General features: G+C 41.1%; 1 protein-coding gene across 3 annotated transcripts in view; it reads left to right on the top strand.

Moving 5' to 3' along the window:
• Nucleotides 1-25,341, top strand: part of LOC147693577 (solute carrier organic anion transporter family member 2B1-like) — a 617,951-nt gene that overhangs the window by 191,634 nt on the left and 400,976 nt on the right. For all 3 annotated transcript variants that reach the window (XM_086933807.1, XM_086933808.1, XM_086933809.1), the window contains exon 4: nucleotides 10,474-10,636. In XM_086933807.1, coding sequence (XP_086789933.1) covers nucleotides 10,474-10,636 — 163 coding nt within the window. The remainder of the gene's footprint in view (nucleotides 1-10,473; nucleotides 10,637-25,341) is intronic.

Raw genomic sequence — 25,341 nt, forward strand, 5'->3', positions numbered from 1 at the left:
GTAAGAGATGAAGATAGCCAATCCACCTTTGGCTCTACCACTCAAAGATGGGGATGCAGGGACGTAAAAGACCTTATAGCCCTCCAAGTATAAATCCCTGGCCACCAACCAAGTTTCTTGAAGACAAATCACAGTGAATTGTCTAACAAATTGAAGGAACAGGGGGTCCCTACCTTTACTAGACAAACCAGCAACGTTCCACGATAGAATATTGTAAATACCATTAAGTGAGGGTAACATATTAACAGGGGCCAGCGATATGGTCTCAGTATAATCTCCAGTTGGCCCAGACTGGGCCCCACCTGTCACCATGGTAGTTTGTTCGAGGAGTACAGGGGAAACCCCGTGCTGTAAACTATTTCCCCCACCCTCCATGAAGGCAGGAAGTCAATCACAGTCGTCCAAAATGGATAAGGCTGTGAATCTATTTGAAAGTTCCAGCCCTGTGATATTCGGGTACAATTGACCCCTTGTAGGATGTAAAATTTCCCCTCTCCCGTTGGATGATAAACTATGTAATCTATGAGCCCGACCCCCATTAACTATAGCTCTGTCTGGGGGAGCTTTATAGAAATAACCAAGGGGAAGCACTTGAATTCCTGAGTCACCAAGGGGTACTTCCGATTAGGTATGCCTAATGATGCATTCAACAACAGATGAGGTATACGAAAGGGGTCCCAGACCAAGAGCATAGATAATTAATTATAATCACATAATTGTTTGCATGAAATCAAAACTGATAATGGTACCAAGTGTATTTTTATTATCACTGTACCAAAGCACGTCCAATGTTTGAAACAAATCATGAAAAAGTACACAGAATTAAATGCACCCACAGGGGGGGGGAAAGGGAGGTGTGTGAGGGAGGGAATAGGTTTCAATTAGTTAAACATCACTAATCAAAGAAATCCCTAAGGCATTAATTCAACATAAAAAACATGATTATCATTGATCCACATGAAAGAGGTCAAGAGAGGCACATGTCGCAAGGTCATTTACAAGAAAAAGAGACTCCCGTATTGATTATTATTATCAGGCTGGGGTTAGGAGTTCTTGATAAAGGGTGGCGGTCTACGTTTCGACCCAAAGGTGTAGGACTGTAGATCCTTACTCGCGGGTCTTCATCAGGACGTGAGGGCGGGGTGAAGGTAGTGTGGGGCTGGTTCCTTATCTGATAGATGCAGTGAGGTAGTTCAAGTCATCGTGCCTAAACGTATTAGCAAAATTACACTTGTCAGACGTGCCAATCCGATCTGGATAAAACAAAGTTTAACAACCAGGCGGGCGTCTTCGCGTGTCTTCGGTTTGACATGTCATCGCGCTAAAAGAGGTTCTGAATGCCTCACTCGTCAAGAGTCCGAGGTGCAGCCAAAGCCGAGCCTGAAGCCGGCGTCTCCGCGTCTGTCGGCAAACTTGTTTGCAAACAATTATGTGATTATAATTAATTATCTATGCTCTTGGTCTGGGACCCCTTTCGTATACCTCAACCAATTACCCAGGTCCCACTGACTACATGGGTCTAACCCTTCTATTTACAACATTCAACAACAGATGGGCTGTTAAAATTTACAAAAATGCAATCACCCATCTCGTTTCCTAGACTTCCCTATCCAATCTACTCGGCGGGCCATGATTATATTTCGTTCTATAATGTGTGTCATGGAAGTATTATTGGATAACCAGTGAGTTGCCTTGTTTTTGAGCTGAGTAAAGTTCCCTCTAGAAACCGCCGGTAGGGGTGGCACATTACACAAGACTATCACCAAGGGGGTCGATTGGGGGGGTAGGTGAATAACTTTATGGTTACTGAGTCTGCTTTTGCCCTGCGCTGGCTGATCCCGCTCTGCCTGAGTTATATCGGGCTGGGACGGACCGGGAGCACGAGCATCTGTAACATGATTTGGCCCCTGCTTGTTTGTAACTACTCTTAATGGGCCGTTAGAAGTCGTAACCCTGCTGGCTGTACTATCAACTTGATCTCTATTTATAGGGCAAAATTGTTTCACTGGTCCCTTCGTGTGTGGAAGACTGGGATGTACTGGGTCCCTTGAAGGCATAATGGGTGGTTTACCCTGTTTCAGTAATAGTTTCTCCATAACTATCAACTTTTCCCATACTGGGGCCAGCTTTTCATCCATTAAACTGCCCTAGGCTTTTATTAAGGTATCCTGAAGTTGCTGCAATGCGCTATTCCCCAGTAAGAGAGATGATTGGGGGTTCTTCAGACCAGGTTTGGAAGGTATGTTTAGTTTGGCTTTTTTTGCAGGACCCCCAATGAGCTTTGATTTCCTTTTCACCCCCCCTGTCATATTACGTGTTGTATTACTTAAATCTCTGCACTCCTCGGGTCTGTCCTTACAGCCTATTGTTTCTGATGATATATCAGGGGATCGCCGGGCTGCAGGACCCACCATCGGTAACACATTGCTTGCCCTGGATACGATGGTTACAACCGGTGAAAGCACAGGGGGATTTATTTCCGTGAAGGATATGTCTTGAGAATTCCCAGACTCCGACTCAGCACAAAGTAATTGGGAACCATCCAAAACCTCTATAGTGGTCACATTTACTTTGTTTATCTCACCAGATAGAAGAGGGACGCTCATGGAGGGTGATCTAGATAACCGTCTGTTAACCAGTTCTATTTCTTTATCAAGCGCAGAGGCCGCTCTTAACAGATATGCATCCATCGTGGAAACATTCGCCCTTGTTACACATTTAAGGCTATCCGCCTTCTGTGCAATCTTCCGCCTCCCCATATCGAACTCTCTAACCTTAACAAGCCAATGTGTTAAAGAAAGAAGGAGCACCAGAACGTTCGCCCTAAGCTAGCTATCTTCTTATCAAACCACTAATTCACCTTGTAGACACAACAGTTTAAATGCACATTAAGTACCCAAAACCAATGCAGCAAAACAGATGCAAGGAAAAAAAATGGAAAAGTCAGAGTCAATGTCCAAAGCGGACTAAATAGAGAAATGAGTCTGGGTGGATTAATGACCTGCAAAGAGGGTGCGCCAGGCCCGGCCTCTTCTGGCCCCAGACGGACCCAGATGGACCACCCTTGTCCTGGGCTTCTCCCGGCGCGCTCCCACGCAGCGGATTTGACGAGGTCTTTTATGCGGCGGTGGGCGGTGCTCAGCCCCAGCACAGGTGATAGCAGATGGTATGTCTCCTTTGAGTCCTTTACAGCACCTCGGGCGTTACTCCCCTAACACGGAACAGGCAAAGGGTTGACTTCACGCTTCTCTTTCCTCTGCTTTCGTTTATTTGTTCCCCTGTGAAATGGATCCAATAATCAGAAAAACACTTTTGCTGCAAATGTCGTCTTTCTCTGATGTTTTTCTATTCCAAAGTACAGCCTAATCTACGGAGCGGAGAGGTGCAGTCTGAACACTATGCTGCCCTAGGGGGTTCAGTAGTCCGGTAGTCTGTTGAGTCGGTTGAGGTTGGAGACCTTAGAAAATTTCCTAAGTTCCTGCGGGCTCCCCTATCTGGGGTAACACCTCAGTTGTCCCAGGGCCCACCGGCCACACCCGCAGGCCGCACCCAGTCTTAGACTACCAAGCCGCTTCCGCTGGGCAAAATTGCAAAACTGCTCTCTGTTCGCTCTCTGTTTAGCTCTGTTTGCTCACCGTTTCTTCTTTCGTCCTCTCTCCACTTTCTGCCTCCTGTCTCCTGCCTCTCACTCAAACCGCTGCTCATCCCACTGTGGGGCAGCCGAGGCTCAGCTGGTCTCGGTCTCGAAAGGCCCCCTGGGTGACAAAGATCATTTATGGCCCCCGTGAAGGAGGAAAGATCACCGGTGAGCCTGTGATCCGGTGAGACGTAAGGTGGTTCGGGGTGGCAGGTAGGCAGGCAGGCAGTTTCGGCGTCTTCCTTGCTTCCCTGCTTGAAGCTCCTTTGGAATGCAAATAAAAAACACATTGTTCTTGAGTTATTTGGTCTCTGCTCCCTTTCACTTCTTTAGAAAGAAATGTTCAATATGTTAGTAGTGTGGATTCAGAATATGCTTGCCCTGGGTGTACATTTTCTCATAATTGGTATGAATGTGGCAAAGACCTTACTGAGAGTTCTAACCATTCTGAAGGATTGCCCTTGAAATACTGCAAGAAGTAATGTTGTGCAACATTAAAACAAATCTGGTGTCTGGTTCTGGTGGCTTAGTGGACTAATGATCCACTGGAAGGACTTGTGCTTCACCTCATGATCACAAATTCAAATCCCGACAGGTCAACTCAGCCTTTGATCCTTCTGAGGTTTATAAAATGAGTACCTTTAAGTCGGGTAACAATAAACATATGCTATTCAGTTCCAGGCCTCCCTTCTTAGCCAACCTGTGCTTTACAAATACTTATGTTATGTTACAAGTCAATCAGACTGTTCGTTGATAAAGGTTGTTGATTATTGACAAGAGAAACTCAGATTTCACAAAGATGTCAGCATTCCGGATCACAGAAATATAAGTCATAATAAGATGGGTCTCCCAGGTATAAAGATCAGTGCACAGAGTTTATGTGCAACAGTGAAGCAGAATATTTGTTATTTGAGCTGCTCCTCATAAAGTTTAAACCCAGAAATTTGTAGCAACTGCTTAAAATTTTAGAAGTTTGGTTGTTGATCCTGAGCACAGTATTATACCAAGGGACAGATCATAAAATATTAAATAATATTGAATTCACTAATTGAACAGTGAAAATAGGTCTAGAATCTATGTACCTATCTAAAAATCTGGTGTACCAATTTGCAACGTAACCATAGCTTTATGTATGCCCAGGTAAGTGTTATTAAATAAAGTTACAGAAAAAGTGATAACACAAAGGCTCAATGATACAATATTGTTAATTATATTGGATGTATTCTGTACTACATATGACAAGTGCCCTTGACTCATATTAGTATTAATGACAATTAATTGCACATGGAATAGTGTGTAATGGTTTTGTAGAGCATAAACCGGAGCCATAAACCAGAGCTATTGGGAAGATGTGTGATCTAGTATTTCAGCTGCTAATGTTCATTATTCTAAAATGCATAAATGTATTGTTTGATACACTACCTTTGCCACCCCGGCCGTCCCCAGTTCCGCGGGCAGAGCAAAGGGAAGCCTTATCTTTCTTTTTTCTCTAAATCTTAAGGGGGACCTAAATCTAGTCAAAGTAGCCTCCCCGAAACTTCTAATTGTGGAATGGGTGATATCCCCTACACGTAACATAATTTTTATTAATTTTTATCATATTTGGGCAAGGGATAATGAAGATGACCATATTGTCACTTTGGAAAACTTTTTATTTTCTATCAGTCAAAACAACCACACTAATTTTGAGCTTATTTTATTGGGCGATCTTAATATCCATCAATGTAGCGATCTCTGCCGCATAGGAGATTATGAGGTCCCATCTGGCTCTGAGGCCCCCCATTTCGAGCATACCAAGTCCGGAGAGGCTTTGGAAGTACTGTTGGCAAATTATAACCTATTTGAACTTACTAACTCTGAGGGAGGGGTCAGAACAATTACCTATAAAGGCTCTGACACCGGTTCAATAATAGACTACATTTTCATGTCCCCAGGCATTTTATACAGGGCCATTTCTTATAAAGCGATTGTTTCCATGCACAGTGATCATAATCCTGTATCGCTTGAGGTGTTTTGGGGTGACCCTATGGGCTGTAAGTCTTGCCCTGCCCAATCAAGGCCAGCATTACGTCCTGTGGCCCAAGGGAGAAGGCTAAAATGGTCAAACGTAGTCCCAGATAATTTCTTTGAAGAATTACTTCCTAAAATAGAGGGTAATATGGCGATTTGCCAGGATTCTAATGCGGCAAACCATGAAATCATGGGGGCTTTTGAATCTATATGTGCACAAATCTCTAAAGATCTAACGGCCAAAGTAGGGCAAGGAGGGAACAATCAGCACAGATGGTTTGACTCGAACTGCTCGAAAGCTCATAGAGCGCTTATCCAAGCCCTAAAAAACAACCCGAGAGACAAGGCTGTCATTGCCTCCCTAAGGAAGGAGTATAAGTCAACCATTGAGGGCTGGAAACACGATATAAAGCAGGAGGCTTGGGATAAACTACTCTCAACTGACGTCCTACGCAACAGTAGCCAATTTTGGGCCATAATCAACCAGCCCTTTTTCTCAGATCTAGACAATACGGTTATGGATTGTGTTATACCTGATGAGAAATGGTTGGGTCACTTTAGAGAGGTGTGTGGAGCCTCAGACTTGGGCCTTCAAGGTTCTCCCCTGGCAGCACCTGAGTCCGCCCCACTACTTTTTAATTTAGCTGAGGTAGAGAGAGCTATTTCAGAGACTTCAAAGAACAAGGCTCCTGGGCCGGACGTAGTCCTGCCGACCTCTATAGACACTCACCAAAACTCTGGGCCAGGGTACTAACAAATATCTTTTCTGCTGTAAATGGCAAACTCCTCCCCGCCTCTTGGGCGACCTCAATCATCGTCCCAATTTTTAAAAAAGGCCAGCGAGATGACCCGGGGTGCTATAGACCCATTTCCCTTCCGGACTCTGCGGTCAAGATTCTAGGCAGTGTTCTATTGGTTAAGCTAAGGGACAGTATTGAGAGTTGTGGGGGCCTATCAAACATCCATTATGGGTTTTGAGGGAAGAGAGGCACTCTGGAGCAAAGTTCTAACTTGGATTTGTTAATCTCCAAATCTACGGTAGCCAAGGAGGGGTCTTTATTTTTGGCCTTTATGGACCTCTCCTCGGCCTTCGACTTAGTGAACAGGGCCAAATTGTGGGCTATCTTACTGGAGATTGGGATCGATGTTGCCTTGATAAACTTTATATCATCTCTCCACCAGGAGTTATTTGCCACAGTCAGGGTCAACAAGCAGGGAAGGTGCACGAGCCGTTTTAAATCAGAGCGAGGTGTGCGCCAGGGCTGCATTCTGGCGCCCCTCCTTTTTACCATCTACATTAATGGCCTGGGAAATTACTTGGAGGCAGTGGAGGGGGACTTTCCGCGTGTAGGAGATGCAAGGATATCAGCTCTCCTATACCCGGACGATGCAGTCCTAATCGCCCGCACTGGCATTACCCTCCAGCGTCTGTTGGATGCATTTGGGGTATTTATGGACCGGCTGGACTTAAAAATAAATGCTAAAAAGTCACACACGATGGTGGTTGGCCAACACTGAAAGAAGGGTAAATCTAAAACCGTAAGGGGTAAGGGTGAGGTGGTTTCTAGGGTAGCTACCTTCCCTTACTCGGGGGTTCTTTTTGATGATAGGGGATCGTGGGGCCCCCAAATCAAGGCAAAGAGCATTTCTGTGGCTAGATCGACCTCTGCCCTTATGGGGTTCTCCAAAAGGCTGGGGGCAAGGCTCTTTTAAAAATGTATAACACCAAATGCATCCCAATCGCTTTGTATGGTTCACCCTTATGGGGGTATGTACATCATGACTTGATTCAGAAGGCGGAAAACAGGTTTCTGCGATCACTACTGTCTGTTCCTCAGTCCACTCTGACCTTATCAATCAACTCAGAGGTGGGTTTGGACTATGTTACTGATAGGCTTAGTCTGGCTCCGCTAACATTCTGGTGAAAGACATGGCTCAACAAGGAACTAACCCTCTACCATGCAATATTGACTGGCGTTATGTCATTAGATCACACTAAAAAAGTGCCCTGGTTGGAATTTGTGAGAAATACTTTTGGACAGCTGGGACGTCCGGAACTCTTTTCTATACCATCCAGCATTAGGAGAGAGGACATTAATTTGATTAAAAAGCATTTTATGGACAGGGCCAGATTGGCCCGTGAGGAACACGAACTGCTGAAACCCACAGTAAGATCGCATTACCTGCTATTATATTCCCCCTCACTCGAGCCATACCTTAAGATTGTTTCCAGACCATTTCACAGATTTTTATTAACAAAGATTAGATTTAACCTGATTCACTTTTACCTGGGTAGTTATCAATCATGGGCTAAACCGGAAGGGGCCCCCGTGTAACTGTGATAAATTCTCATTGCAAGACAACATGCACTTTATCATGTTCTGCAGGTTCTTCACGGACATCAGGAAAAAATGTTTGCAGCCTATACTGAGAGAGGTGGCCTTCATTCATGTGAGGCCGGCTCTAGTCTATCTTCAGTTTTGAGTAGCACCCGCACTATATTCTGCGTGGCCAATTTTATAGTGGTGGCAACTAGAATTAAGTCACATAGTTTGCCACTGAATGTAGTATAAAATATTTTTAATTAGGTGTATAAGTTGAGCGAATACCTATCTGATGAATTGTATTGCACATGTTTACAACGAGCTCGTATTGAATCCGGAAAATGTATCTTATGCTTTTATGTATGTATGTAAATGTTTTATGCCTTTTATGATTTTATAAATCGAATAAAGTGTATTTGACTGACTGTATTGTTTGAAGTTGGGTTATTAGGAGTGGTAGGTAGACACCTAAAACCAGCAAAGAGGCCACCAACATGATATTGGGTCCTAAATTGGATCTCTATAAATTAGGCCCTTGCTCAACCATTGGAAGCTGAAACTGAGCAATAAAGCTTAATTTAGGAGACAGGCTAGAAAAGCAAAAAAATATTACATTAAATAAGTAAGACACAACACACTATAAAAATCCCACAACAATTTACAATTTGCAAACATAGGAAATATGTCCATCTTTAAAATGATAGCAAAACCATCAAAATCCAATGTAGATAACTGGAGATATGATTTTTTAAAGAATAAACAGTTATTAGTGCTTAGAAACCAATAGCGCCCCTTCTGAACATCTGGTTGCACTTGATTACGACAAAGTCAAGGTTTGAGGCTGACCGCGATGGAGCCCTGTTTGGATACTCGATTTGGGAGGCTCCAGATCAGGCTGGCTTGACCTGTTCTTCCTTTGAAGCTGATGCTTTATGCCCATCCCCTTGCTCTGGCATTCATGTGCCCCACAGAGCTCCCTCCATCAGATTCCTATGCCTCACAGAGCTCCCTCCATCAGATAGACTCAGACTGGCCAGGCCACTTATCACCTAATCAAGGCACCTTGACTAATCCCCTCAGGGCTGCCCAATCAGGGAAAAGTGCTAGAGGCAGAATCTTGACTTACAGAAAATAAATTCTTATAACTTTTCTATGTATAATTTACTATAAATTCAACAATGCCAAGTTGCTGGATTTATCAATTGCATTCTATTTAGTCCTTGAATGATACGTCCGTACTTTCTTAGCAATAGATACGCATCCATAAAATCTTGCCATCTTAGCCTCTGAGGCCAAGTATCTTTCAATGTGGACAATGAAATGTGTAGTTACCTCCTCACCAGGGGTTATAAACCATCTTTTATAAAGCCCCTGCTCATACTTACAGGGCCCTCCACCCCTGGAACACCAAGGGGAGAAAAATGTTGGTTATGATTTCACAGTGTCCGTGATGCCAAAGTCAACTTTATAGTGAAGTTCCTACACTGGGGAAAAATAAAATGGGCAACTTTCACTCACCAGAGATTATGAAACATCTTTTATAGGGACCCTGCTTATAGCACATGACCCCCCATCCCTGGAATACCTAGGGGAGGCCTTGGAGATACCCATAATGTACAAATAGGGTAACTTATCACTTTTAAGTTGCCTATACCATTAAAGTAGAATTGCAGTGAATTTTACTTATAAAAGCCGTGCTGCAACACAGGGTTGTTTTTAAAATGACATCAGACTCTCAACAGTGCACTCATGCAAGTGCAACAAAGGCTGCTGGCCTCTAAACTGCCATGCCCTGTGATATACTAGGTACTTAAAGAGTAGGTCATGCCAATTAAAAGTGTACCTCAATGCATGTTTCAGTGTTTAACGTAGCACTGGCCCTGGGTCTGGTTACCAGAGTCAGAGTCAGCTACCACCAGTGTCAGTCAGTAGAAAAAAATAGGGGGTGAACAGCCAAAAAGGATAACTTTCTCACATGCACTTTTAGCAATCCTTTTGTGTTAAACTTGTTCTCAGACATTTCACAGTGGGGGAAAAAATCTATGTTGGCTGCTAATTCTCATTTCATTTTGTGAAATTTGGCTTCCAAATATGTCTTTGGCCACGAGGACAGTGTAATACACATATGACTAAAAGAATGCAGTCAGGTTTGGTTCTGGTGGTGAACGTGTGTTTCAGTGTGGATGTTTCAATGGTTGGAATCGAGTGTACATTCTCCAAAGTATGTCTTTAAATGTGTGGATCATTTCATGATGACTATGCTACACAATTCAATTGTTATACAAACATGATACACAATATGTGCACCTTGCAAAACACCTGGTGTGCATTCCTCACCCCAAGGGAGGAAGTGCAAGCATTGGTCACTACAGACCCTTATAATATTAGAAACCACCATTTCCATTTGTTTTAAAACTGGTCTCGCTTTGAGCATGTACATGTGCATGTAGGCGTAATTCTACACTTGTTTTACTAAGTAACCATGTCTATTTTCTTTTGTAGATTGGAAATGTGAGTCTAATTGTCTTCGTCAGTTACTTCGGAAGCAGAGTCCATAGGCCTCGCATGATTGGTTGTGGCGCCTTGCTAATTTGTGTTGCTGCATTTATCATGTCTCTTCCTCACTTTATGGTGGGACCATATGAATATGATCAGTCTATTACCAGTAAGTAATTACTCTGTACAGATATTGTTTGAAAGGCAAGCTGCTGTTGTTACTTGGCATTACTTTAGAAACAGGAATTTAGACACCTCTGTCCCTATACAGAAATCCATTTGTGTAACTGATTTAAACTTAACAGGTCCATGGCCTGTGGTGTATGTTTAAATTAATGTTATGTATTCACAAATGCCCTAATTACTTTTAATGAGTAATGTAGTTTTGCACCACTAAATATGTTCAGTGGGGCAGAGACAGGGCCTAGGTCTGATGACATTGAAAGTTAGGGAGCACCCATAACTTTGTGAATTTGAATGTTCACAAACTGTTGAAATGGCTTTTTCTACCCAGGATGCAGTCTTATATGTACTGCTGTCAGTGACAGGAGCATTTTCCTGTTCTACTTATCTCTTATTCCTGAATTAGTGGGGGCACAGAGGGATTGTACTCCACCGGGAAAATGTGTTTCACATTGAAAGAGAGAGAAAGTAAGTTTGTTTAAGCAAATGCAATTCTTTAACAAATTTGCAATTGTGTAAATGTATACCAGTATGTTAGTAAATGTGTGAATACTACTAAAAAGATGGTACTGTTTCTTCTATTTAGATGCACCCAAACGTATTCATTAGTTTTTCATAAATGTAAATGTATTTGAGCTTATATAGCGCACAGCTACCCGCAGTGGGTTTCCCGGCGCTTGCTTAGGGAACCCGTCCTGGTATTCCCCTGTGAGATAACCCCGGCAGGGTATCCACAAGGTGAAAGCCAGGTATCCCGCCACGAGGGGCCGTTGTGGAGATTAAGCAAGCTATTGCCCAGAGTCACAGAGTGTGAACCCGTGAGTCGAGAAGGCACCGGAGCGAGAATTATCGAGTCCGTGGAATTTTTAGCCCAAGACCCGCCGAGGCGGGGAATTGAACCCTGGTCCAGGGCCGATCTCAGCTTCCGGGTCTGCCGCCTCTAACCCCTGAGCCACACTTCTCCACAAGGAGACCATTAGTAGTCTTCATCTTTCGGTACATGTTACCGTCAGCGACAACCACAAGGTGGAAAGCTGCTTTTTGTGAAAAGACTGCGTGGCATATTTCATATTTACTATCTTTCTCAAACACAGGGCAGCAGTCAAAGTTGCTGTTTTATGTGAAAGGGTGCACACCGAAATGCTCCATATTCTCAAAGGTATGGAGCATTTCTGCTTTCTCAATGAGCTGGCTGCTCTCTGCAGCCTAGGACCAACGCAGGCACGCTTGCACCATGATGGGTGGACAACTTTCTGCACAATAACAATCCTAAAGATGATTTTCCTCTTTCTATTTATGCTGCAGAATGCAGCACATGTGGAAAGGGGAAATAACAAGCAGAAATGTTAACAAAATCTCAGGTTTACTAGTTTTAGTAAATCTGGAAATGTGCCAAAATCCATGAGTGGATGCATATGAACCAATCTGAAATGCATCGCTACACAGCGCAAGAATCAGCGTTGTGTTACTTTTCTTTACAGAGTCATAAAGGGCCAATAAAATCAAATTATAAGTGGCATGGTAAATTCCAAATGAGCCTTTACATTGCCCTGAGTTGCCTTGCGCATTGTAAGGCCAAACATAGGAAAGAGGGCCTCATTACGAGTTTGGCGGTGCAGGAGCAGAACTCCCCGCTTTCACACTCCATACCCGTGGTTAAACCACCCACCAGATTAGGAGTTTTCTCCTATCGGACTGGCAGTTCTTTTGGGTTTCCCACGATGGAGCCTATGAAATAGGCACTGCAATGGGGGCGCAAAAGCAGTTCCTGTCTAACATGGACTGTTGCAATGCAGGTACTTGGGTACATGCACACATGGGGGCACAGCTTGTGCCCCTTGCATGCACTCCATGGAGCAGAGACACAAGGGAGCCCTGTAGGACCCCCTTGTTTCCTCACCACCCCACTTTTCATGCCGCCATGAAAAATGTGGCAGTGAGGAAACTCACATTATGCTTGGCAGGCCTGCACCAAGCACATTGCGGCCTCAAGATGGCCACACTAATGCCAGGGATCTCTGATCCCTGGTGATTGCGTTGATGATTTAGTGGTTGCTACAGAATAGGCTTTGAATAACCGAATAAGAGAAAATAAAATAAGAAGTCCTATAGACTTGGCTTGTCAGTCAAATTGTATGTAAATCTAAAGGCTCATGTTAATGAAAGTAACATTAACAACTACACGACTTAATAATAACCTAACTACGCTCGGAATATTTAGACTCTAATATTAGACACCACCTTACCATTTCAGCCACTGCTCTTGGATTGGAAGTCACATATTGGCTACTTCAACAAATAGGATCACTGCACAACAGACATCCCCAATTTAACCCCATTGTGGTTGGAATTATCTCTGCATAATAAGTAAGTAGAAGTACGATGTAACTCAGCAAGGTGCTAGTTATGTATACCATTATTTAATATTCACTGATCGTTTTTCCCCTTCATCATCTTCACAGATACGACCGACTTATCTGGAAATAGGTATTTCAACGTAACTATAAAGTCTTAATCAGATACAATGCATGCAGTGCTCCACTGAGACATTATCACTGTCAACACCAATTAAGAATTAATGACGAAGCACTTACCACGGTGAATAATTATTCAACACTTGGTCTCTCCGTTCTATAATAGGCTCATAGACCTACTGAATGTCAGAGGTACATTATGTGTGAAACTTAAAAATGCTTAATAATATAAGAATAACCCTCACAAGTTTTAATAAAAAAAAAAAAATCTCTTGTTACCTCCACCAAGACGTTCTAAATCACAGTACTAATGCACAATGATAGCTTAGTACGGACACTGACACACTTTTTTCTGTGCAACTGTTTAAGCACTAATCTTGAGGACATTGTTATATGTCCCAAAAAACATTATTCTATGTTGTTTTCTTCTTTACATGTACAGCCTTGAGAAAGTCGTGGGTTACATTCCCGATGCGACGAAACACGTGTCGGCTGTGAATCTACAGAAATAAAACTACAAAAGAATCTACAGGACCCTAAGGACAAGAATTATTTATGAATGCTAGAATGATGAATGGTGGAAACACTTGTATACTGTGAAGAACATTAATCTATGATGTGTGCTAGAGAGATTTTTCATGTGTAGGCTTTGCCAAACCTAAAGGGGGAATGTGGTTCTCTTTACCTTTTAGCACGTCTAACAAATAGAACCTTTTCAAATCAAGTGTGAAATTCTAAGTGGCGCCATTAGACCTAAAAACAATACCACTAGCCGAGCATTTCTTCTGTCACCCTTAAACACTAACCCATCTTAACCCTATAAATATACCCTGTACCCCAAAACCCAAACATATCCCTAAACCCTAAAAATACCCCTGTACCCCAAAACCCAAACCTAGCCCTGAACCCTATAAATACCCCTGTACCTCAAGACCCAAACCTACCCCTGAACCCTAAAATTACCCCTGTACCCCAAAACCCAAACCTAGCCGTGAACCCTTAAAATACCCCTGTACCCCAAAACCCAAACCTACCTCTCAACCCTAAAAATACCCCTGTGCCCCAAAACCCAAACCTAGCCCTGAACCCTAAACATAACCCTGCACCCCAAAACCCAAACCTACCCCTGAACCCTAAAATACCCCTGTACCCTAAAACCCAAACCTAGCCCTGAACCCTAAAAATACACCGTACCCCAAAACCCAAACCTAGCCCTGAACCCTTAAAATACCCCTGTACCCCAAAACCCAAACCTACTCCTGAACCCTAAAAATACCCCAAAACCCCAAAACCCAAACCTAGCCCTGAACCCTAAAAATACCCCTGTACCCCAAAACCCATACCTATCCCTTAACCCTAAAACTACTCCTGTGCCCCATAACCCAAAACTATATCTGAACCCTTAAAATACCCAAACACCCCAAAACATATACCTCAGAACCCCAAAACATATACCCCTATACCCATACTTACCTTATCCAAGCATTTTAAAAAAAACAAGCATTTACAATTAATTCCGTTGTAAATGTATGCGTGGTAAAAGCATATAAAATGTAATGCCATGCGTTATAATGGCATTGTAGAGTCATGGTACTTTCGTAATGAAAGTATGTGGAGTGATGGTATGCGGAAAGAAAGTTGCGGAATAATGGGTGTTTACCCTCCCCCGGTAAGTACATTGGTGGCACGGCGGCCCACATCTCCAGCAACATACTCATATTTTTTCACCACCCATTTGAAAAATGCACAGGTCTCTCTCATTGATGGCCAGCACCGACATACACTTTTAGACACACCTCCCGCCACAAGTTCTAGAATTGTCAACTTTAGAGCTGGGGAGCTACGTTCGAATCTCGGCATCAGCTCAACATCCTGTGATTCCAGGCAAATCGTTTTGTCTCCCCGTGCCTACCACAAATGAACGTGTTCTTCTGAAATGTAAATTGTGCTCATGCCATGTTGTCGAGTTCGCGCTATATAATATTGCAAGGAAAAATAAAGTAGGGAAACTCGAGTTCACACACTACTAAACGCGCAATCTTAAGTGCATCATCAGTGCACTGTGAATCGGAGCATTTCACAGGCCTGTCACAGATAAGAAATGCTATCAAAACAAAATCCTACAAAACAATATACTACTGGCCGGCAGCAATTCATACCCGGACAACGTCGGGACAGGCTGCTAGTATATATATAGCACTCCACCAAAAACCTGGGAAAAAATGATGATGGCCCCAAAAACAAACAGCAGGGGAAGAGGAAGAGGCCGTGGGGACACGCGCAAAAATAGACAAGGAGAGGCAAGCGAAAATGCAGAACAAAATATTGGCGCAAACCGCATAGTGACAATGACCAGGAATATGCGGAAAAAGTGGAACTACTAGAACAAGATAAAGTCACAATCACACCAATTGAAAATCAGGAACTACAGGTGATCAATTTGTCCGCATAAAGCTAATGGATTTGTAATTAAAGGTCCTCAAACGTGGAATGAACTTTTGTCCTACAAATAGTATGAACTTGGCAGAAACAAGAGTAGACCTCTACAAATATATACGTAAGATCAAATTGGCTAAACTTTTTCTAGACAAACCCAATATGGCTAATTATAAGAAAACAATTACACATGCTACAATGACAGTACCAATACAAGATGCAGAACACTTTACTTATCTAATGGAATTAAGCCAAGGCCCACAAAGTAGTGGCAAAGAGGTGCAAGCATACTGTGTGCAGCTGGGAGCAGGAATCTCCCAGAAAAAAACACAATCTAAATTCTATCCCCAATTACCAGCAGGAAATAAAATTGATTTCTTTCATGAATGTGTTATTAAGGATCTGTACCAACTGAAAATTCCCATCAAAAAAGACAATCTGAGCAAAAATGAACGCCAAGCCTTGAACAACTTAGCCAAGGACGATAGCATTGAAAACAAAATGGCAGACAAAGGGGGAAATGTAATCGTCCAAGACAAAGAGGCATACATGCGAGAAGCATATTCTCAATTACGGAATAAAGAATACTACGAGAAACTAAAAACTAATCCACTACCTAAGTTGAAGGAAGAACTAGACCAAAAACTGAACATATGGTTACAGCGAAATTTGATTGATGACGATGAATACAAATATCTAAAAACAACCCATCCCAAAATGGCTACAATATACTTCCTCCCTAAGGTCCACAAGCACCCCACTAAACCACCAGGGAGACCGATTATATCGGCAAAGGGCGCATTATTGGAACCTATGGCAAACTACATAGACACATTTCTATTACCATATGTACAAGGACTAACATCATATATTAAGGACACAGGAGACATGTTGAGAAGACTGCAAGATACTCCATGGCAATCCTCATAAAAACTCATCACTATGGATGTCATATCATTGTACTCAAATATTCAAAACGAAATTGGATTGAAGGCATGCAAGTACTTCCTGATGGATAGAAGCATTCAATATGCGGATCACAATGATATACTATTGGAGATGATTTTGATGTGTCTAGAACAAAATGTTTTCATGTTTGGAAAAGAAATCTACCGACAATCGAGAGGAACCGCAATAGGTTTTTCTTTTAGCCCTTCATATGCCTGTCTCACAATGGGTCTATGGGAACACACTTGGGCATGGAAGGAAGAAAATGATGAGGCTGTGGGCAAAACCATAGCCTGGTTGAGATACATTGACGATCTGCTAATAATATGGGATGGCTCAAGAGAAGAATTTGAACAGTATTTTTATAAATTGAATGATTCAAACTTTGGTTTAAAATTCACTTATGAACTCAGTGATTCGAAAGTGATATTTCTGGACACCGTAATATTCATTGAAAACAATCAGATACAGACCACACTGCATCGCAAAAATACAGCAACAAATGCGGTATTGCATGCCCAAAGCTTTCATCAATCTAGCTTGATCAGAAACATTCCTTATGGAGAACTCTTAAGGATAAAAAGGATATGTTCTCGAGAAGAAGATTGGAATATGAACAAACAACAAGCCTCCATGAGATTTGAAAAACGCAAATACAATCCAGGCATTGTCAAATCTGCTCTGAATCGAGCATCCAGAACAAACCGAACTGATTTACTAAAAGAAACATTGCCAATTAACTTGGAAGAGACAAAGAATAAAATCAGATTTATCACAACTCATTCAACAGCAAATCAATCCATAATGAAGATCCTGCAAAAAAACTGGCATATATTACACATGGACCCTAAAATAGCAGAAATCGTGGGAGACCGTCCAAACATTACCTACAAAAGAGCAACAAATTTGAAAGATCAATTGATTTACATTCATTTTGTTGATCAACGAAAACCAGAAATATGGCCAAAATCAAAAGGATTTTATAAATGCTCAGGGAGCAAAGTTTGTTGCATTGCTAAAAACACGAAAGAAATCAGCATGGCTAACAATCAAAAATGGAAAATACAACAATTGATCAACTGCAACACACAATTTGTTATCTATGTGTTGATATGTCCCTGCGCATTAAAATGCGTGGGCAGCACCAAGAAAAAAGTAAAAGAACGAATACTGGAACATATAAGAGCCACAACCAACAACGATAGAAGTAATACAGTGGCAACACATATGGAGAAGGAACATGGTAGTAATTGGAAAGAGCTTACATTTTATGGAATTGAGAGTGTAGAACCACACACGAGAGGAGGGGATCGTGAACTAATGATGAGTCAAAGAGAATCAAAACATATAATAAACTTCAGAACTATGAGCCCGTATGGATTGAATCAGGACAAAGAGTTACACTGCCATCTTTGAAACTGCCTATGAACTGTATATACAAACTGAATGAACAAATGCACGAAAAATTACTTTCCTAATAATTTTGGTTCAATGGATTAATTGTTGTAGTACTTGAAAATTCTGGGTAGCCTGATGGTCATTGGGGGGCCCAAATTATTGGAACATGTCAATACCCACTGGAGGGTTGTACGATAGATGAAATTAGAATGCAGCACTAATAATGCTAATATCGAAGTGCGCCAAAAAAGCCCACTAGAGGGCAGAATACTAACTTTAAATATGTAAACACAATGGTGGTTTAAACTATGTTGTTTTGCGCAAAAGATAGTAAAACTACATGTCCCAGAAATCCCCGTGAAGTGAACAGGAAGTGATGTAAGGTACTGAATATGTAAGCACTTTATTTAAAAAAAAAAACGAGCATGGTGATAATTTTTCTGTGAGCAAGGTCTCCGTTGAGACCGAAACGCGGAAGGTGTTGCTGGCTTGCTGTGATATTGAATTAAAGAAAATTACCATTGAAAAGCGTGTGGAGAAATAATTTTGAAGCTTCTGAGTCCACAAAGGAAAAAACTTCCCTTTGGGAAAACCGAAAAAGACACACATATATATATATATATATATATATATATATATATATATATATATAAATATATATATATATATATATATATATATATATATATATATATATATATATATATATATATATATATATATATATATATATATATATATATATATATATATATATATATATATATATATATATATATATATATATATATATATATATATATATATATATATATTCACGAACAGTCCACTCCAGTAGGGCTAGACAGAAGACCAGCACGCCATACCTTCAGCTTCACAAAAGTTTATTAAATTAGAGCCCCTACCCCCACAACAGACGCGTTTCGCCCGGAGGCTTCGTCAGTGTTCACCCGTGTAACAATACCAAACGCCATTTAAAGCTCACTCGTCATAGACATCAATGACGGTATGTTGTTTTCAAATGCAGTATATAGCAGCCATCTTGTAATGTGCAAATAACGCAAAAATAAACATTTCATGGCGTATACATCACATAAAGTGCTCAGTGCAAGTTTAAAAAACATTAGGTGATCAATGAATATATTTATCTAAAGTGCATGCATGTTTTATTTATTGGCAAACATTAAAAATTCTGCCTATTGTACTCTAGTGCTCAATCTCACTAAGGCTATGTTGTTATTGCATATTGGCAGAATTTTGTCCCCAGAATTGAGCCCTGAATGGGCTAATGCGCCCCTTCTCAAAAAAAAAATAATAAAAAAAAATATATATATATATATATATATATATATATATATATATATATATATATATATATATATATATATATATATATATATATATGTATAGATAGGTGACATGTAGATAGGCTTTGCCTTTACACTGTGTTAAATTAGCACAAGCTTATTAGTAGTTTAAACGCCATTTTACCTCTCTGCTGCTTTTGCACACGGCACAAATTGTTATTAATGCTTTGAGCCTAGTAGAATATTTTGCTGAACACGAGAATAATATGTTTTCCTATAGTATCAGCTTTGCTTGGTAAGCTATGTCTGAACAGTAAGTGCCGCGGCCTTCAAGGTTATTTCAACACAGCGGTTGTTGTTCGTCTGATCAGCGCACGTCTTACACATAACACATAGGCAACTGTGGCCAACTCTGGCTTTTGGCGCGTTTAATAATGCACTGTGCAGAGCATGCACACACACTTGATGAACATTCGCATGCTGAGAACTGGTGTAGAAGAAGATGTGATACCTTTCTACTAAGAACAGAGGTATGGGGCCGCCCTTCTAAAACCCAAAGAGACCTTCTATAATATAATATAATATAATATACTAGCAAGGGAGGGTAGGACTGAGGTTCTATTTATACCTTTTCACTTTAGCATTTTAGCATGCTTTCACCCTTTGTATTTTATGGACTAGTAGCTATGCTGATAACCTTGTTGTTTATAATATGTTTGCTTGTATTAGCCAAGATACTGCGCTTGAGAACACTGCATTAGAAATAAATATTTCAAACTCGCACGTGTCCTCATTTACTCCTCGTTCTGGATTGGTATGTTAGTATAACGAAAGAGTGTTCATGTGCTCCACGTGACCTGAGGTGTTCTAAGTTCATGTTCTAGGTTGTTTAATCATTGGGGGTGTGTAAGAACCAATGAGACACTGATTGCTAGTCTGGTAGGGGATTTTGGATACTAAGGCGTTTTTTGGCACACCCTATTTCACTGAGGTTCCAAGTCTCTGTGCACAGTTCTGTGTAGGATCAGACTCCCTGCAACATAGGTAGATAGACAGATATATATATATAATGGTGGAAAGGGTTAATACTTACCTGTAAAATACTTACATTTATGTGCATGGTAATGGCATATATATATATATATATAGACCCGCAACCAAGAAGAGCGAGCTTTGAAACGCGTCTGGCGCTTTTGTTTTGCTGCTTGAAAAATAAATGATCCTAAATGGAATTGTGCCCTGGCTGTCTTCCGTGTTTTGCTTGACGGTACACCGCCGATATAAGAAGACTATTTTGAGTGTTGTTAAGGGGCTAGCGACCCCCGCTAGGGCCACCGTCTGAAGACGCAAGGAAATCAGCATCACATGTAGGATATATAGATATATCACTCGACCTTGTGACACCTTCCTCTGCTTCACGCAGAAATGATGAGTGCAGACCTTCAATAGTGCAAATATATTTTATTCCAGTTTTCTTTTGCCTTGACGCGTTTCGGACGTGCAAGTGGACTTGATCACATGACTGCGCTTAGCAATTTACCCCGCTTTTTAAAGTGCCAGTGCATATCCACATTAATGAATATAGAAACAATATATGTATATGTGTATGCTTTGGGTCACTTAAACAAAAGATCATATAAATATTGACATATATACACACATATCAGCTTAATGCTTGTACAAACTGAATGATGACAATTTGAAACATTTTGCCCCATATCTTGGCAATATGAATTTTGGCATAAATGTAATATTGACCCTATTTCTACGGTTCACAAGTGGTACAATATGGCCATATGGCACCTGGCCCCTAGAAAAGGACCTGAAGAAGTCAGTCTGTAGTAGCTGTACATTTGGGTTTAACCCTGGAACTGTAGATAGAGCTAACAGACCTGTTCTAGCCTGTAACCAGGGGGACTTTTAGGCGGGAGGACTGTATGCCGCTTGTAAAAAATTGTGACAGTGAAGCTACACCACGTAACATTTCAACCCCTGACACACACGAGAAACATATGCAAGCCACAACTCAGCAAATTCAGTGTATGTTAATAAATATACGGTCACTTGGGAAACATAAATATCAAATTGAAGATCTGATTCAAAATACTATGCCTGATATCCTCTTTTTAACCGAGACCTGGACAGACCATGCCTCGGGCCCGGATTGGAACATTGCATTACCACAGGGATATGCGGTGATGTTCCAGGACAGAGAGGTTAATAAAGGTGGGGGGTTAGCAAATATATATTGTGACCACTTAAAACTGTATATTGAAGCTGTGACTGACCTACCAGCAGAGGCATGCTATTTCTCTATAAAGGTACACAATTCTGGAAGCTCCAGGGACTTCTTATTTACAGACCACCTGGGCCCAGACCTGCTTTCTCACAAGCCCTGATGACACATCTGAAATCTTGTACTGATTCTGACTCTATGCTAATTCTTGGTGATTTCAATTATCATCTTGAATTAGTTAATAATACTGATACCTGTAGATTATTAGATAACATGGCAGACTTTGGTTTTAGCCAACTAGTTATGGAATCTACCCATCAGGCGGGCCATACACTGGAAGGCATTTTCTATAATAATGATGATATCAATGTGACCAAGGTGAGTGCCCTTCCGTGGTCAGATCATAGAGCCGTATATTTCAAACTCAAAACCTCTCTGTCCAGGCATTATACGCAAAAAAGTTGTTTTATACACAAAAGATTGAGAAGGCTAGTAATTCCAATAAAGAGCTGTTTAAGATGATCACTTCTTTATCTAAACCCCAGCAAGATGAGAGGTTTCAGCCGGACCAAGATATGCGTAACAACCTGGCCACATATTTTCAAAATAAAGTTCACCTTATCTATGACGACCTTCAGAAGAGTCGTACAGTTATGGATGAGGAATTATACACTGAGGCAGAACCAGTCCACTCTAGCCTAGTCAGTTTCCATGCAGCCACCAACGAGGAGATCTTGAACATACTAGGTTTGATAAAACCAGGTTCTCCCACTGATCCTTGTCCCCCTATAATTATGCACTTAGGGGCTAGTAAAATCAGAGGTCAACTAACACCTCTAATTAATCAGGTGCTTGAGTCAGGGAAGTATCCCACTGCCTGGAAGAAAGCGATAATTAGAACTATTCTGAAGAAATCCACTTTGGATCCCTCAGAACTTAAGAACTATAGCCCTATTGCAGGCCTTCCAATGACAGCCAAAGTGCTGGAGAAAATATTGAATAACACTCTAACAGAGTACCTGGATACTAATAATCTGCTGGACCCGACCCAATACGGTTTTAGATCCCATCATTCCACAGAAACTGCCCTTACGGTAGCAACTGAGGAGATTCGGAAGACTGTCAGCAGAGGGGGTAAGGAGATTCTCATCTTGTTAGATCTGTCGGCAGCTTTCGACACCGTAAATCATTCAGTGTTGGTCCAACGGTTGCAGGATATTGGTATTGGGGTTTCAGCCCTGGCTTTCCTTGCATCAATTTTGGAAGGAAGAGAACAAAAACTGCATTCGGAGTGACTGCAATCAGAGAGTTTTAATCTCCCTTGTGGCGTCCCGCAGGGATCAGCGCTTTCGCCAACGCTTTTTAATATCTACGTCACCCCCCTGGCCAGACTGGTCAGGAAACATGACTTCGCAATGGTATCCTACGCTGATGATTCCCAGTTAATGATATCGTTGGCTAAGCAACCTAGGGATACTGCTGCCAAGTTCCATGGCTGCCTTTTGGAGATCCTGACCTGGATGAACCAGGGTTACCTAAAAATCAATACAGATAAGACGGAAGTCATGGAATTTGGGCCAGGACAATCCCTGTGGAACTCTGCGTGGTGGCCAACAAGTGTAGGGGAATGCCCCAAGCCGGTGCCTAAAGACAGAAATCTGGGGGTGATTTTAGTCAGCTCAATTTTTCAGCGCATGTAAACAGCCTTACCTCTTCCTGCTTTGTCCCTATAAAAAACTGAGAAAAATGTTTCCTTTCATTGGCCAGGCTCTGCAAAAGACAGTGGGAGTGGGTCTTTTGCTGTCTAAACTGGACTATTGTAATGCACTGCTTCTGTGAATTGATAAAACCTAGAATAACAAATTGCAGTCCTTGCAAAATGCAGCTAATAGGCTGTTGCTAAATATTCCCAAAGGCAGTTCAACGTCGAAGGGAATTAGAGCCCTCCACTGGCTCCCCATACAGCAAAGGGTGGAGTTCAATGCTTTATGTATGGTCCATAAAGTGCACTATTGGGAGGGGCCAAGGATATGCAGAGGCTATTTAGGCCCTATATTCCAGCTAGGACATTATGGTCTAGCAATGTCTGCTTCATGCAAATAGACAAAATCAGGGGAGTGAGATGGGGTGGAAAAACATTGTCCCATCGTGCAGCTAGGCTGTGGAACAAATTGCCATCTGCCCAATCATCGAATTTTTAGGAAGAACCTAAAAACTCTGCTGTTCTCACAAGTATAGTCTGACATCCATGTAATGCTCCCCCATTTACAATAGCACCAAGACGCTGTTGCATTTGTGCGCTTTATAAATGTATATCCTATCCTACAATTCCTAAATAATGTGATAATAACTTAAAGTGCTCCCTGAACGTGGAAATGGTGACATATCCACCTGTATAAACCAAACAAGTTGAGAAGACACAAGTGGATACACCCTATAAAACATAATAATAATAAATACTGCAGTTACTCTATTTATTGTGCATCCCTGCTTAAAAGTCAATTGTTATTCTACTATTTATTGATCTAAATGGTATGGCTCCTACTTGTGTCATTACTCAATAGGATTATTTTACTAAAGCACATATTTCCGTTTGGTTGCTAATGCTATATATGTACTTCAGAATACTCAAATGATTACCAATTGCCTCAATCCCTTTCTCAATAAATAATTAAGCTATCAGTGTGACTCTGTGCTACAGTACTTGGAATTAAAGTGAATCATGCCAATAAAGTGCAAATACACAAACATTCCATTTTTCAAATTTTTACAGGTGTGCAAACGTATGCTGTATGTTGTTTAAATTCATCTTACATGGATTCTTTACTTGGAGTGTGGAAATGATTTGTAAAACTCAGTATAAAATAGCAAATACACAAAGAGCCCTGCTTAAAATTGACCAGTTAAAAGACACAACGATAAAAACTGCATTCCTGTCTAAAAACCAATCATTAAAAACCAAGATCAGAAATTAATTCTGTGCATAAATACTGTTCCTTTAGCAAATCCATAATTAAAGTGAGAAGATTTACAATTCATTGGTTCCTAAGTAGTTTGCATGATAAAATACACATACATTTTCATCTTAAATTCATATCACTAAGATTGGTGGTCGACCTTTCTACAGCTATTTGCTAGAGAGAAATGAAATTAACACTCATAAAAAGGTATAAAGATCTTCCATTACGTTGAGCCCATCTGGAGACTTGGAGTCGAACTCCAAAATATAGCCTGTCTCCAGGCATCGTAATTTGGCATCTCTGTCCCCCCTCTATTTTTGTCAAGGGTATAGCTTCAATAGCAAAATAACGTAGATACTGTGGATCGCTATCATGTACTGCCTGAAAGTGTCTCTCAACTGGGTAACTCTGGTCTTTATTCGTTATTGCTCTTAAATGCTGCAAGATATGTTTATGTACTGCCAGCTTGGTGCTGCATATGTACTTTAGATGTCAATCACATTCCAGAACATAGACACAATATTCTGTCTTACAGGTTAGGTGTTGTTTAATTTCCCTGACTGTTCTGGAAAAAGCAGTGGTATAGGTCTTTGTATTGCTCCCAAACTGACAGCCTTACACGATAGACATTTAAAAAATCCCTTTCTCGTTGTCAACCACATATCTTTCTGATGGCTCTCCGGACTACTCTTCACCAACATATTCCCCATACTCATTGATCTTCTAAAAGAGATTGAGGGATTGGAGGGCATCAAGTCACCAATCACAGGATCATCCTGGATAAAGTGTCAATTGTGTCTTATGATGTTCCTCGGTTCTTTCTCCTGTTTAGAGTATACATATAAATATATATGTATATATATAATTATATTTATATATATATATATATATATATATAAAATGATATATTTATGTATGCATATGCAACAATG

The sequence above is a fragment of the Lissotriton vulgaris genome, chromosome 8, assembly GCF_964263255.1.
Source record: "Lissotriton vulgaris chromosome 8, aLisVul1.2, whole genome shotgun sequence".
NCBI lineage: Eukaryota > Metazoa > Chordata > Amphibia > Caudata > Salamandridae > Lissotriton > Lissotriton vulgaris.